Genomic DNA, 11,241 nt, shown 5'->3' with positions numbered 1-11,241 from the left:
TCCCCGAGTGCAGGATGGGGAGATGTAAATAGGGGAAGCTACTGGGGCTAGGAATAGGAAAGATCCCTTCACTGGAGCTCAGACCCTGCAGAGGGGGAGCGTGCTAGAGAGAGCCATTTTCCTGGGGTGAGCCCTCAGGCTGAAATGTTGTATTTCCAAGCAATTATTCACATTGCTTGCAAGCCAAGGATCTTTGGGTAGAGGCTGTAAGCACCTTCGCTGCATCCCGCTGGGTCGGATGGGGCTCGGGGCCGGTGCGGTGCTGTGAGCTGGGTCTGGTTACCTACAGAGCTGGCTGGACCCGTACACTTAATTTCCACCGTTACACCGCGGTGAGAACGGGCGAGCTGCTGCCATTTCAGTGTTGTGCTGCATCAGTCGGATCTCCGCCGGGCAACTTAACATACATATGACAATATCTCTGGTGCCGGGTGACGGCTGTACTGAATGGGATGCCTCCATTGATTAGCCAACGCACGGGCAAATTTCTCATTGCAATTGAAATAGCTTCATGCTAATTCCTCTAGCACTTCTGTGCATGGGGGAGGAAGAGCTGTCCTGCAGTTCAGGGCCAGGAGTTAGGTCTCGGGGATCTTATTTCAGACGACTGGTTTCTATTGATGGTGCTAGCGCATGCTACCTGCGGGATCTGCCTGTGGCCTGGTTCCCCCCAGCTGAAGATGAAGACGGTAACACGCGCCTGTCATGCAAGGGTGTCCGCAGTTAAAATGACTAATGGTGGTGAGTACTCGTCCACGAAGCATTTCCTTGATGCTTATCACTAAGGTGCATGTGGCACCTGGAGGACTAGTCACTAAGGGGATAAGCATCATGGAAATGCATCGAGAGGTGTGCTCCCCCGATCACAGCTTCACGTATCCTTTACCACGATGCTGACGGAGAGCTGGACAGGTTTCCAAAGCAGAGCCCTGCGGACCCCCTTTCCCCCGGATCTCAGTAACCCAAAGAGAGGAGAGTTTCCTCCTTTGGTCCACTTCGGACTTGGGCCTAATCCCTGCGTGCCTTGCTGGCGGGAGCGCGGGGGCACCGAGCAGACGCGTATCGCTGCGGGCCAATCTAAGCCGAGCAAGCGGCAGAAGCTGGAGCGCGAGCGTCGCGGTTGCTATAAGCGTCTAGCACAATGGTGGCGCTTGCACGTGGCGGAGCTCGCGCAACGAAGAAGTGCAATTACAGCGACTTGGCGTTCCAGCCCTCCCGTCTCTTATCTCAGACGTCTCCTTCCCGCCACACCTGTTGGAAATATTTCCTCTTAGCTCTTCTCGCTGCTTGCCCGGAGCTTGTCAGAGCTCAAATTCAGCACGTTTGAACTCAAATCCATCTACTTCATGTCGGGAAAGGATAAGACTTCTTCGATGCACTGTTTCAGCCTGGAGATCCTACAAGATTTCGGGATCGGAAGGAGCGGTCGCTCGTGTTATGGCAAGGAAGTCCTTCCTGGAGCACGGAGGGGGTGGCCGTCGTAGAGGGCAGTCCCTTTGTCCTCTCTTGAGACGAAACCGGACGCCTTTATGTCCTCTGACAAATAGAGGGCGTGAAGCCGTCCGGTTTCGTCCTCTGTCGAGATGAAACCGGACACCTTTATGTGCTCTGCTTTGAGTAATAGAGGACGCGAAGGCGCCCGGTCTCGTCTCAAGAGAGGACAGAGGACAACCGGACCGTCCCTACGCGCCAGATGTTACGGGAACGTGGCGCTGTTTAACGCCCGGCCACGCGTCTTCCATTAACGCCAGCTCCCGACGGGCATGTGGGGCGAACAACGACACCGCCGGCAACAAGAAGCAACCTGTTTGATTTGGGAGCAGGGTAAACCACGAAACACACCGGGCCGCCGGTGCAAAAGCCACGTGGTCTTTGCTCCAGTTCTTGGCGCGCGGCGCACGTGTGCACGCGCGCCTGCCTGCCGCGCGCTAAGGGCCGGGTCTCCATGGGAACGCGCCCCCGCCCCCCTCCGCCAAGATGGCCGCCCTCGGGCCGAGCCCAGCCGGGAGGCAAGATGGCGGCGGCCAGGGCGCGGGGCGGGGCTTGTCTAGGCGGCGCGGCGGGCGGCTCTATGGCTGCGCCTGCGCACACGCGGCCCCTCCTCCCGCCTGCCCGGGGCTGTGCTGGTGCAGCGGGCGCGGAGCGGGCGGCGGCCGAGCATGGGCGTGCATGTGGAGACCATCGCCCCCGGCGACGGTGAGCGCCCGCCCGGCCGGCCGGCCGGCCCCTGCACCCCCCGGGGCGGGGCGGGGCGGGCCGGGCCGGGGGCTCACGGTGCGTGTCTCTCCCGCAGGGCGGACCTTCCCCAAGCGCGGCCAGACCTGCGTGGTGCACTACACGGGTGAGTGCAGTGCAGTGCAATGCAGTGGGGGTGCAAGCAGTGCAGTGCAGTGCAGTGCAGTGCTGCGGCTGGGCCGCAGGGGCGGGGGGGGGGGGTTGCAGCCAGCAAAGAGGCGTGCCATGGTGGGGGCAGGGCGATGGAGCTGCACCCCCCTCTCCCCCGGCACCCATAGTGGGGGTGCCCCTCCTGGGCAGGGACGCTTGCCTGGCGTGCCCCGGGCACCACGTGCGGGGCGCTGACAGCCGGGCGCCCGGCTCGGGAAGGGGCACGCGGCGTCCGGAGCGCTCCACCCGTGTCAGCACGCCGGGGGTGCTCGGTGCCGCGCGCCGTCCTCGAGGACGCACGGCTCCGGGGCCTTCCTGGAAAAGGCAGGTTGGACTCTGCCCGCGGGATGGCCTTGCCCACGCGCCGCGACGGCACCGGGCACCTTTCCCTCGGTGTCGTTGCCTTCCCGCTCGCCCTCGCCGTAACGCCGGGGTGGTGGCTCGGGCAGCTCGTTTGAGGGGTCCGCGTGCACCTCCCGACGGCCAGGACGTGTGCGCTGCGTGCCTGCCCCCCCCTTCCTCCAACATCCATCTGCTTCTCCTCCTTTCCCCGCTGCCCTCTTGGCCCTGGCGCGGGGAGGGGAGAGGAGAGGAAACAGCTCGGCCGTCCCCTGGCAGCTCCGTCTGCCGACAGCCCCGTTTCCTCCGCTGATGGAAGAACAAAGGGATGGCTGGCAGGCAGTCAAGTGGCTCTCGGTGGGCCAGCCTCGCTGCCTGCCAGCCCTGGAGCCCCTGCTCCGCCGCCGGGCGCGCTCGCGCTCCGTGGGACAGCACAGGTGCCTTCCCTCGGGCTCTGAGCCCCTCACTGAGACGAGGGAGCGCTGTTTGGGCGTCCTTTCCCCTCCCTCCATCGATGGCTGTGACTCTCGACCCTCTTCTTCCTATCCCCAGAGCGGCGGGGGGGGGGGGTCGCTGGGGCTGGGGGTGAGCTCGGCCATGCTCCGTCCTTTCGCACGCCTCGTGTCGCATTGCCTCGGCTCTCGAGGGGGGCGAGCCCCCGCCTGCTGCGAGCTGTGGGGGTGGAGGGAGGCAGCGAAAGCAAAACTCAGCCCGCTGCACGCAGCGGAGGCCGGCGGTAACCCCCGCGCTGCACCTGCACATGTGAGAGCGGGATGAGTCAAGGTCTGCGCTGCGGAGCGGGGCCGGGGAGCTCGTCGGCTCTTGAATAAGTTCCCTCCGATCTGGAGCAGCCGAAATGACAGCCTTAAGGCAGAGCTCGGCGCGCGCTGGTCTCCGAAGGGAGCTGCAAGAGCGCGGGTAGGAGGCGAAGCCCAAAGTCACCCTGTTCTTTATCGCCAGGAGCTGCTTTGTGTTTAACGTCTCCTTCCGCGGCTTGCTGGCCGTCGGCGTTGTTAAACTTCGTTGAGTTGCTCGGTTTGGTCCGGCTCCTCGGCACGGGAAGGTCGGCTGGAGTCCCCCTTGCCCTGCACGTGCCCCGAAGGCCTTGCGAGCGCTTGGGCTGGTGGGAAAGCAGCTCAGCTGAGCGAGGTCTGAGCTGGTCACCGCTCCGGTGTCGCCCTGTCGAGCTCCGCTCTGTTTTGCCGGGGCTGCTGTAGCAAGACCCTGTTGCTGGTCTGCTGTAGCAAGACCCGGCTGTGCCAGCTTCCTTGCAGCGGCGCGTTCACGGCGTCGAGGGGCGTGCTGCCCTCCTCCCTGAGCTTGGTTGGGGTTAGGGGCTGCCTTTGTGCGCGGCGCTCCTGACCCTCCCAGAGCAGGATCCCCCCCAACCTGGCCCTGTGTGGCCTGGGTCAGACGGCACCGCCACCCGGTCCCAGCAGGACCCACCTCCAGGCTGCTCTTGGGCATGTGCCCATCTCGGTTTGCACCATAGACACCTGTTTGCTCGGAGCCAGACCTGGGCCCAGCTCAACTATGGATCAGAGTCCGCCATCAGCGCCATACCTACCTTTAACAAGGGGGAGGGGGGGGTGCATGTGTGTGCAAATCCAGATCAGCCCTGGGGTGAGTGTGAGCGACAATCCTGTGCTGCGTGTGTCAGTGAGGGAGCTGGCGCTGTTGTGGCGAAGCACACCTGCCAAGAGCCGCTGCTCAGGATGGCGGTCCTGCTTGCATGAGGAAACCCCGCTCCTGGCAACGTCAAAGGCATTTGGGGCTCTCGGGGAGCCCTTCGCTACCCGGCCTTGTTGCAAGAGGTGGCGCAGAGAGCTCGGTCGAGGGCAAGCGTCTGGTGCACAGGAAGCCAGTTGTGAGAAAACAGCGAGAGCAAACCGTGGTTTGCGAGGGCGGGTGTAAGTCGGCGGGGGGAGCGCCGGGTGCTCGTGCTGCAGCCGGGGTTAGGGGCCGTCCCTGCCACTCTGGAAGAGAGGTGAAGAGTTGGGGGTGAGGGAGGCTCTGCTGACACTGTTAAGTACCTCGGTCCAGGCTGGCAGGTATCAAGGAAGGGCCAAATGCAAGCAAACGGCCGGAGATGGCGACCAGGGCATTGGTAGAGAGCTCAGCATGGCCGGCCTGGGCTCCAGTGCCTTGGTTGAAGGGGCTGTGAGGGACGGCGGAGGGCAGGGGTGATGGCGGGGTTGGGGTTGGTTTCCATCAGCACAACACTTCGACTTGACCGTGACCTCTCCCTGGAAGGGGCCAGTTTTCTCTCCGCCACTGCCTAGCGCAGTAGCCTGGTCCCAGCCGCTGCCCCAGGTGAGCCCAGCGCTCCCCAGCTGTCTGCGGTTACAGCGGGACGTCCGGCACGGGCACGGTGTGCTGTAACCGGCCGTGACGGTGGTGTAGCACCTTCCCCGAGAGCACCTGGTGCGACGCATCGGCCTCATTGTGCGCCCACAGGCAGCCGGCACGAGGGGTTGTGCCGGGTGCTGAGCAGGAGGGCTTCCTCCCCACCCCTGGGTGCTAGGCTGTGAAGCCTGCCACCGCTCTGGCATGGGTCGCAGGGCACCAGCGGGACTGTGGCAATGCTCCCGGTGTTCATGCCTCTGCGTCGGGGCTCGTGGCCTGTGAGCGGCTGGCTCATCCGGAGGACAGGCAGACCCAGGCGCGGGGCAGCATCCTGCGGCTCGCACCTCCTGCCCGGGATGCAGGCACGGCTCAGCTCGGGCTCTGGGAGCTGGGGTGCATGCCCCCCGGGGTGATAGGTGCATGCCTCCCGGGGGTGCGTGCCCCTGCTGGACCCCGCCGTGGGCTCGGGTTCTCTGTCGCCGGTTGGGGCTCTTTTCTTGTGGCTCAGGCTGCCGGGGAGAGGTCAGTCGGTCAGCGGCTCTAACCCACCAGCCTCTTAATGGGCTGCAAGTCCCAGCCTGGTGGAGGTGGTGGCGGACACGGGGTTGCTAACAGGGCAGGCTGCAGTGAGAAGCACTGGGAGGAGTGGTTTTCTCCTCCCCTCAAGCTGCTTCCCCAGCCTGGATCGGCAGTGCTGCGGTGTAAAAGAGGGAAGTGCCATCCACACCCTGTGGCACAACCCTGTACGCCCCCGCGCTGCCCGCTGCCCCGGGGTTCGTGGGTGCGAGGGGGTCGGGCTGGCTCTTGGAGCCCAGGCAGGGGGAGGGATTGGAGCAGGGCGGTTGTGCCCGTTGCAGATGGCTCCGTCGTGGGTCGCGGCGTGCAGCAAGCAGGGCGGGGTGGTCGGCCCAGGCAGGTTGCAGAGCAGCCAGGCTTTGGCTGCGCGTGGTTTGAGGACGGGCTCGGGGAGGTGGCAAAGCCTTGCTGGGAGCATGGAGCTGACGGGCCTTTCTGCGCAGGCGGAGAGATGCGGAAGAGGAGACTTACCCCGGTGCAAATGCATCACATCTGTCTGCTCCTGTCCCACTGGCACCGGGGCAGCTTCCCGCTGAGGGGAGCAGCATAAAGTTACCCTTCTTTGGCGTCACGTGGTGGGGTACGAGCAGACAGACAGACCGGTTCCAGCAGATCAGCTGGCAGGAGCCGCAGGCCACGTCCTGTTCCTCCGCCACGGTCTGCCTGCGTGCGGGTTCGGGATGCCGGGCCTCTGAGCAGCGCTGGCTGGGGATGGACGCCGCCCGGCCCCTTCCTCCCATTCTCTTCTTCCTTCTGCCGTGGGGGCCGGGGCCCTCCCCTGCTTCCTCTTTGGTTGCTTCCCAGCCGCGCCGGCTCCTGTGCCGCGCGGTGCTGGGCCCCGGCGCGGGGCGCTCCGTCTGCCGGCAGCGACTCGGGGGCCGTGCTGAGGAGGAGGAAGGGGGCACATCTGCACCCACGCTGCCAGCCAGACAGCAAGCTCATTTTTTCCAAGGCTGAAAACAGGTTGGCGTGGAGGGTTGTGAGGCCCCGGGGAAACACAGAGCATGTGCACTGCCCTTAATGATTGCCTTGCTCCGGGGGGCTGGCCTTCCAGTGACCCATTGTTATCCCAGTCCGGGGTTACGGGGCAGGGAGACCTGCCGGGGGACCAGGCTGCCTTTTTGCAGTGACGAGCTGCGGTTCGGGTCCCGGTCCCCTGCGTGCTCTGGTGCTGCAGCAGCCATTGCAGCTCTTGGCCACGCTGCCGGGGCGTAGCTCTCCCTGGATCCCAGTTCGTCCCTTGAATGGGGCTGGCGTATGCATGGGGTGCTAGGTGGCTGCAGGCACGGGGGGATATGGGGAGGTGGCTCTGAGCAAGCCGCCTTTCCCCAGCTGCCTCCCCAAGAGAGCTGGCTTCTAGCTACACTGCTTCTGTAAAGGAAACTTGGCTTGCGCACGAGTCCTGCCGCGCTCCTCCAGCAGCACAGGCTCCCAGATTCCCCAAGAAGGTCACGGGAGCTCCCGGGAGGGCACCGCCCGGGCAGGAGGCAGGTCCTTCTCCCGGGTTATATTTAGCAGCGGGGCTCTTCACCGCGCTGTATCCGAAGGAGCTGCATGTGCACGGCTTAGCTGCATGGGACGGGCCTGCCCTGGAGCATGCGTGTGTGCAGCAGGTGGCCGGCCAGGCCTTGGCGCTGACCGAGCCAGGGAGCAGCTGGAGCCGGGGAGGGGGCTGGGCGGTGCTGCGCTGCGGCAGCCGTCGCGTGCACGCTGGAAACCCTGCCTGTGGGCTCGGACCAGGAAGCTCGGTGCAGCACGACTTCCTGCCCGCCGGGCTGTCGGGGTTGGGTTCCGGCTGCTGTCGCTGCCGGCGGGGCTTTGATCTGGGGAGGGGGTAGGGGCCGCGGCGCCTTGGAGAGCTGGGAGGGTCCCTCCTCCCCTGCTCTCCACCTTGGTCTCGTGCATCGACTTCTGCCCGGTTGAGATGTGCGGCCTTCCTGGATGCAGCGTGTCGCTATCTGCTGCCTGTGCAACGTGGTGGCCGTGGGCTCTGTGTGTGCATGCACGCGTGTCCCCCGTCCCCGCTGACGTGTGTCCTCTCCCCAGGTATGCTGGAGGACGGGAAGAAGTTCGACTCCTCTCGTGACAGGAACAAGCCATTCAAGTTCGTGATGGGCAAGCAGGAGGTGATCCGCGGCTGGGAAGAAGGGGTCGCCCAGGTGCGTGGCTCTGCCCCCCTCCCCGTGGATGCGCAGCTTGGGGGAGAGACTGTTCTCGCGCTGTCCTCACCACCTCCGCGGTGGGAGTGGGGGAGGAAATGTCACCTGCTGCCTCACCACCTGCCGGCGCACCTCGGAGGGACGCCCACGGGCCGTGACTCACCCGCGACGCTCGCTTTGGAGCCAGCGTCCCGGCGAGGGGCAGAGGTGGCTGACTCCCGTTCCCACGCAGCGTGCAGCCCAGCCACCCTCGCTCGGCGAGGCAGGCGCTGGCTGGCATCTCCTGGCCAAACCCCAGCGTGGGTTGCTGGAATCCGCGCTCAGACGCCCCTTGGATTTGGGAGGATGAGGAGGTTGCTCCACCCGGCCCCTCATGACTGCAGAGGGCCTGGTTTCCCCACGTGCACATGCGTGTGTGTATGAGTGTGTAAGGTGACGGGTGCCGTGAGCCAGGGAGCATCTCTGAGGCCCCACTGGGTGCCGCGCTGCGCTGGGCTCTTGCGGGCCGGGTGCTGATCTCTCCGAGAAAAGAGGCTTGCGGTCTCCGGTGCCCGTGCTGCGTGGCTGGGGGGGGGCTGGGACCTGCACTGCGGTTCCTGTCCCCTCCCTGCCACGTGCCAGCGTCCTGCAGATGTGAGGAGCCTGGCACCAGTTCACAGGGTCTGTAGTTGTCATATGGGAAGGTGGGCTGAGTCTTGGGGCTGCGGTGCCCTGGCTGGGAGCATTGCTCCTTGCCAGGGTCCTGGGCACGCTGCTGCTGAGGGAGGAGGTGCCCGCTTGGGCTGAGGCAGAGGGGTCTTGGCACGGATCTCTTAGCTGGGCTACAGGGCAGCAGTCCCCAGTGCCACCCCTTTTCCCGAGTCCTTGGCAAGAAGAAGGTGGCACCTGGGTGCGTGAGAACACACCCATGTCTGCAGGGACAGCCTGGGACAAGGTGCAGCATGGCAAGGGTTGCACTAGGGAGCATTTACTGCTAATTAACTAGCTGTTAATTATCCCTAATCGCACATACCTGAGGCAGGAGTGGAGACTTGGAAAACCCCGCTGTGTGGCCAGCTGGTCACTCCCAGGGACGGGCTGCCCTGCGTCTGGGGGGACAGCCGCTTCCTCCAGCATCTCCTGCAGCTCGGCCGTCTGTCGCGTCCCCGGCCGGCGCTGCGGTGGTTCTCTGTCTGGTGTTTGCTTGCACTACTGTCAAGCTTTGTGGGCACGGGCCCTGCTGTGCTCAGCGTGGTGCCCAAAGCACCTGCCCCAGAGGGCGTGTGGGCTGAGCGTGGCCTGGCGCAGCAGGGCAGGCTGTGCCAGCTGCGTGCTGCAGCATTGCCCCGAAGCCCGGCTCTGCACGGCGCCGGAGGCTTCTCCGCAAGGCAGGTTTGAGCCAGCGGGCACAGCCGGGCTCAGACTGGCGTGCCGTGTCCCCGCGCTGCCTCCGCCAGCTGTGCTCTGTGTCTCCCGCAGATGAGCGTGGGCCAGCGAGCGAAGATGACCATCTCTCCGGACTACGCCTACGGCTCCACCGGCCACCCCGGCATCATCCCGCCCAACGCCACCCTAATCTTCGACGTGGAGCTTATGAAATTGGAATGACAGGAGGCGCCCAGCCCCCGCTCCCTGTCCTTGGGTAGGTGGGGGGCTCTGGGGCAGGGTCCTGGGAGGCAGGTGTCAGGTCCCGGGTGCGGGGCAATTGGGCTGAGACTCGAGATGCAAGGGGGGTGATGGCAACGATGCACCCTGCGGATCCGGCTGCAGCCAGCCCCTCGTGCTGAGCAGGTGGGGCGTCGCGTCCCTCCGTAAGGGGCAGGCCGCTGGCACCCCATTGCCAGCTGTCCGCAGGTGGCATCGGCTCAGCACCATCTTTCCCCCCTCCCTCCTCCTTCTCTCCCAGGTTTGGCACATGGAGGAATCCAGAATCTCAGCTTCAAGAAGAATGCACATGACTTTGTACGGAGCTTTTCCTGATATTCCACTACACTCGTTGTATAACCCTGTACCTTGATTGAATGTGTTTGGTCACTCAGCTTTGCCTCTGACTCTTCCTCCTTGTATTGTGTTTTTATGTCTTTTAAACTATACGCCGTAAACCTCAACTTTTAGGGGTTTTTCTTCTGGTTTTGTTTTTTTTGTTTCCCCCCCCCCCCCCTTTTGGGCGAGCTCTTCATCTGGTTGTGTTGCCGGCTTTAGTGCGCCCTGGGGCGACCTGTGCTAGGGATCGTTGGAGCGAAGGAAATGTCGGGAGCTGGTTTTGTTCTGTTTTTTTTTTTGGATGCAGATATCTGTTGTGTATGACAAAGAGATTGCCGCTGCCGTTGCAAAAGCCATAGCAGAGCGAGGAGCTGTCAAGGGCTGACTGACTCTGGGGAGCAAAGGGGTCCTTGGCTGGCGGTGTTACTTCCCTGCCTGGGACTGAGACACGGGAACAAGTAGCTTCCTGCTCCCTTCCCGGCAGGGTGGTGCCACCACGCCAGCACTTCCCCCTTGGCGGTGCCCAGAGCGGGCAGTATCCTGCCCCCTTTGCTGCCTGCTGCCTTTACCAGCATGTGGTTGTTTTCCTCCCCCCGCTTCCTCCTCCTGGATTTTGAGGGTCTCTTTTCCTTTCGCCATCCGTGCTCCACCACTACATAGGCTGCAGCATCGCAAGGGGCCTTTTGTACGTGGACGGAAGGGGCTGTTTCCTGGGGGGGCACCGATAGGAACGAGCCCGCGGCGGAAAGCTGGCGCCCCCGCCGTCGCCGGGATGACGAGACCCCAGCGCTCCCGCGCCAAACCTGATGCTGGTCATCACCGCGTGCCGCGGCCTCCCGTTCGGTGCACGGCTCCACCTCCGCTGGCGTCACTTCGGCTCCCTTCCCTTCCCTCTGCCCCGCGTCGTGATTTGGTAAGAGGAATGGCTGCCATCGCTTCCTCCTCCACCGCCACATCAGAGTATTGAGTTTTATGATTGCAATAAAAGTGCTTTATGCTGGCTTTTCTCAACGCTGCCTCTCGCAGGTTTGTCACTCGCCTCTCTGCTGCTGTGCCCTTGGCGCGCTGCCCGGGGCTGCCAGTCTGGGCACCGGCTCTTGCGGCCTGCGGGCTTCTGGAGGGGGCAGCTTGCCTGGTCTCCCTTAGCAAGAGTCTGGATTCGTCCCAGTTGTGCTGGGAGACTGCCTGTCCCTCCAGCTGTCATTGCACTGCCCTAAACCTCTTAAAAAGCTCATCTTTCAGAACGCCGTCTGCATCTCCTCCGCCGCGGCAGCAGGTAACCAGCACCCGATGCCTGGGCAGAAACTTCCCCCGGCCGGGCGTATTGCAGGGGCCTGGCCACACTGCTTGCTTTGGGAGAGCTGGGCAGGGAGCGAGGCTCTCCCCAGCTCTGCCTGCATCCTCCGCGCTGTCTCCCTGCGTGGGTCAGCAGGGCCGCAGGGGGACCAGGGAGCTTGATATTTTTCATGCGTGT

At 64.1% G+C, this 11,241-nt stretch overlaps 1 protein-coding gene across 4 annotated transcripts; it reads left to right on the top strand.

Moving 5' to 3' along the window:
* The first annotated feature begins 2,085 nt into the window (after positions 1 to 2,085).
* Positions 2,086 to 10,778, top strand: FKBP1A (FKBP prolyl isomerase 1A). Of its 4 annotated transcripts, none has more exons than XM_019483755.1 (5): positions 2,086 to 2,196; positions 2,294 to 2,341; positions 7,693 to 7,805; positions 9,264 to 9,426; positions 10,075 to 10,778. In XM_019483755.1, the coding sequence occupies exons 1-4, from the start codon at positions 2,160 to 2,162 to the stop codon at positions 9,390 to 9,392; spliced, it is 327 nt and encodes a 108-aa protein (XP_019339300.1). In that variant the 5' UTR covers positions 2,086 to 2,159; the 3' UTR covers positions 9,393 to 9,426; positions 10,075 to 10,778. The 4 variants fall into 4 exon arrangements, with proteins under 4 accessions (XP_019339300.1, XP_006274318.1, XP_019339301.1 ...); XM_006274256.4 differs by having other exon boundaries at positions 9,691 to 10,778; XM_019483756.2 differs by lacking the exon at positions 2,294 to 2,341 and having other exon boundaries at positions 2,088 to 2,196; positions 9,691 to 10,778.
* The last annotated feature ends 463 nt before the right edge of the window (positions 10,779 to 11,241 follow it).

The sequence above is a fragment of the Alligator mississippiensis genome, chromosome 9 (genome assembly GCF_030867095.1).
Source record: "Alligator mississippiensis isolate rAllMis1 chromosome 9, rAllMis1, whole genome shotgun sequence".
NCBI classification, from domain to species: Eukaryota; Metazoa; Chordata; order Crocodylia; family Alligatoridae; genus Alligator; species Alligator mississippiensis.
The sequence above is the reverse complement of the archived record's forward strand: the minus strand, read 5'-3'. Positions and strand labels throughout refer to the sequence as shown.

Bases quoted from the DNA above. Each gene is read 5' to 3' on its own strand.
- FKBP1A (XM_019483755.1), top strand. From the start codon at position 2,160: ATGGGCGTGCATGTGGAGACCATCGCCCCCGGCGACG. The intron at 2,342-7,692 runs GTGAGTGCAGTG...TCCTCTCCCCAG, and splicing joins CTGCGTGGTGCACTACACGG to GTATGCTGGAGGACGGGAAG. The intron at 7,806-9,263 runs GTGCGTGGCTCT...TGTCTCCCGCAG, and splicing joins GGGAAGAAGGGGTCGCCCAG to ATGAGCGTGGGCCAGCGAGC.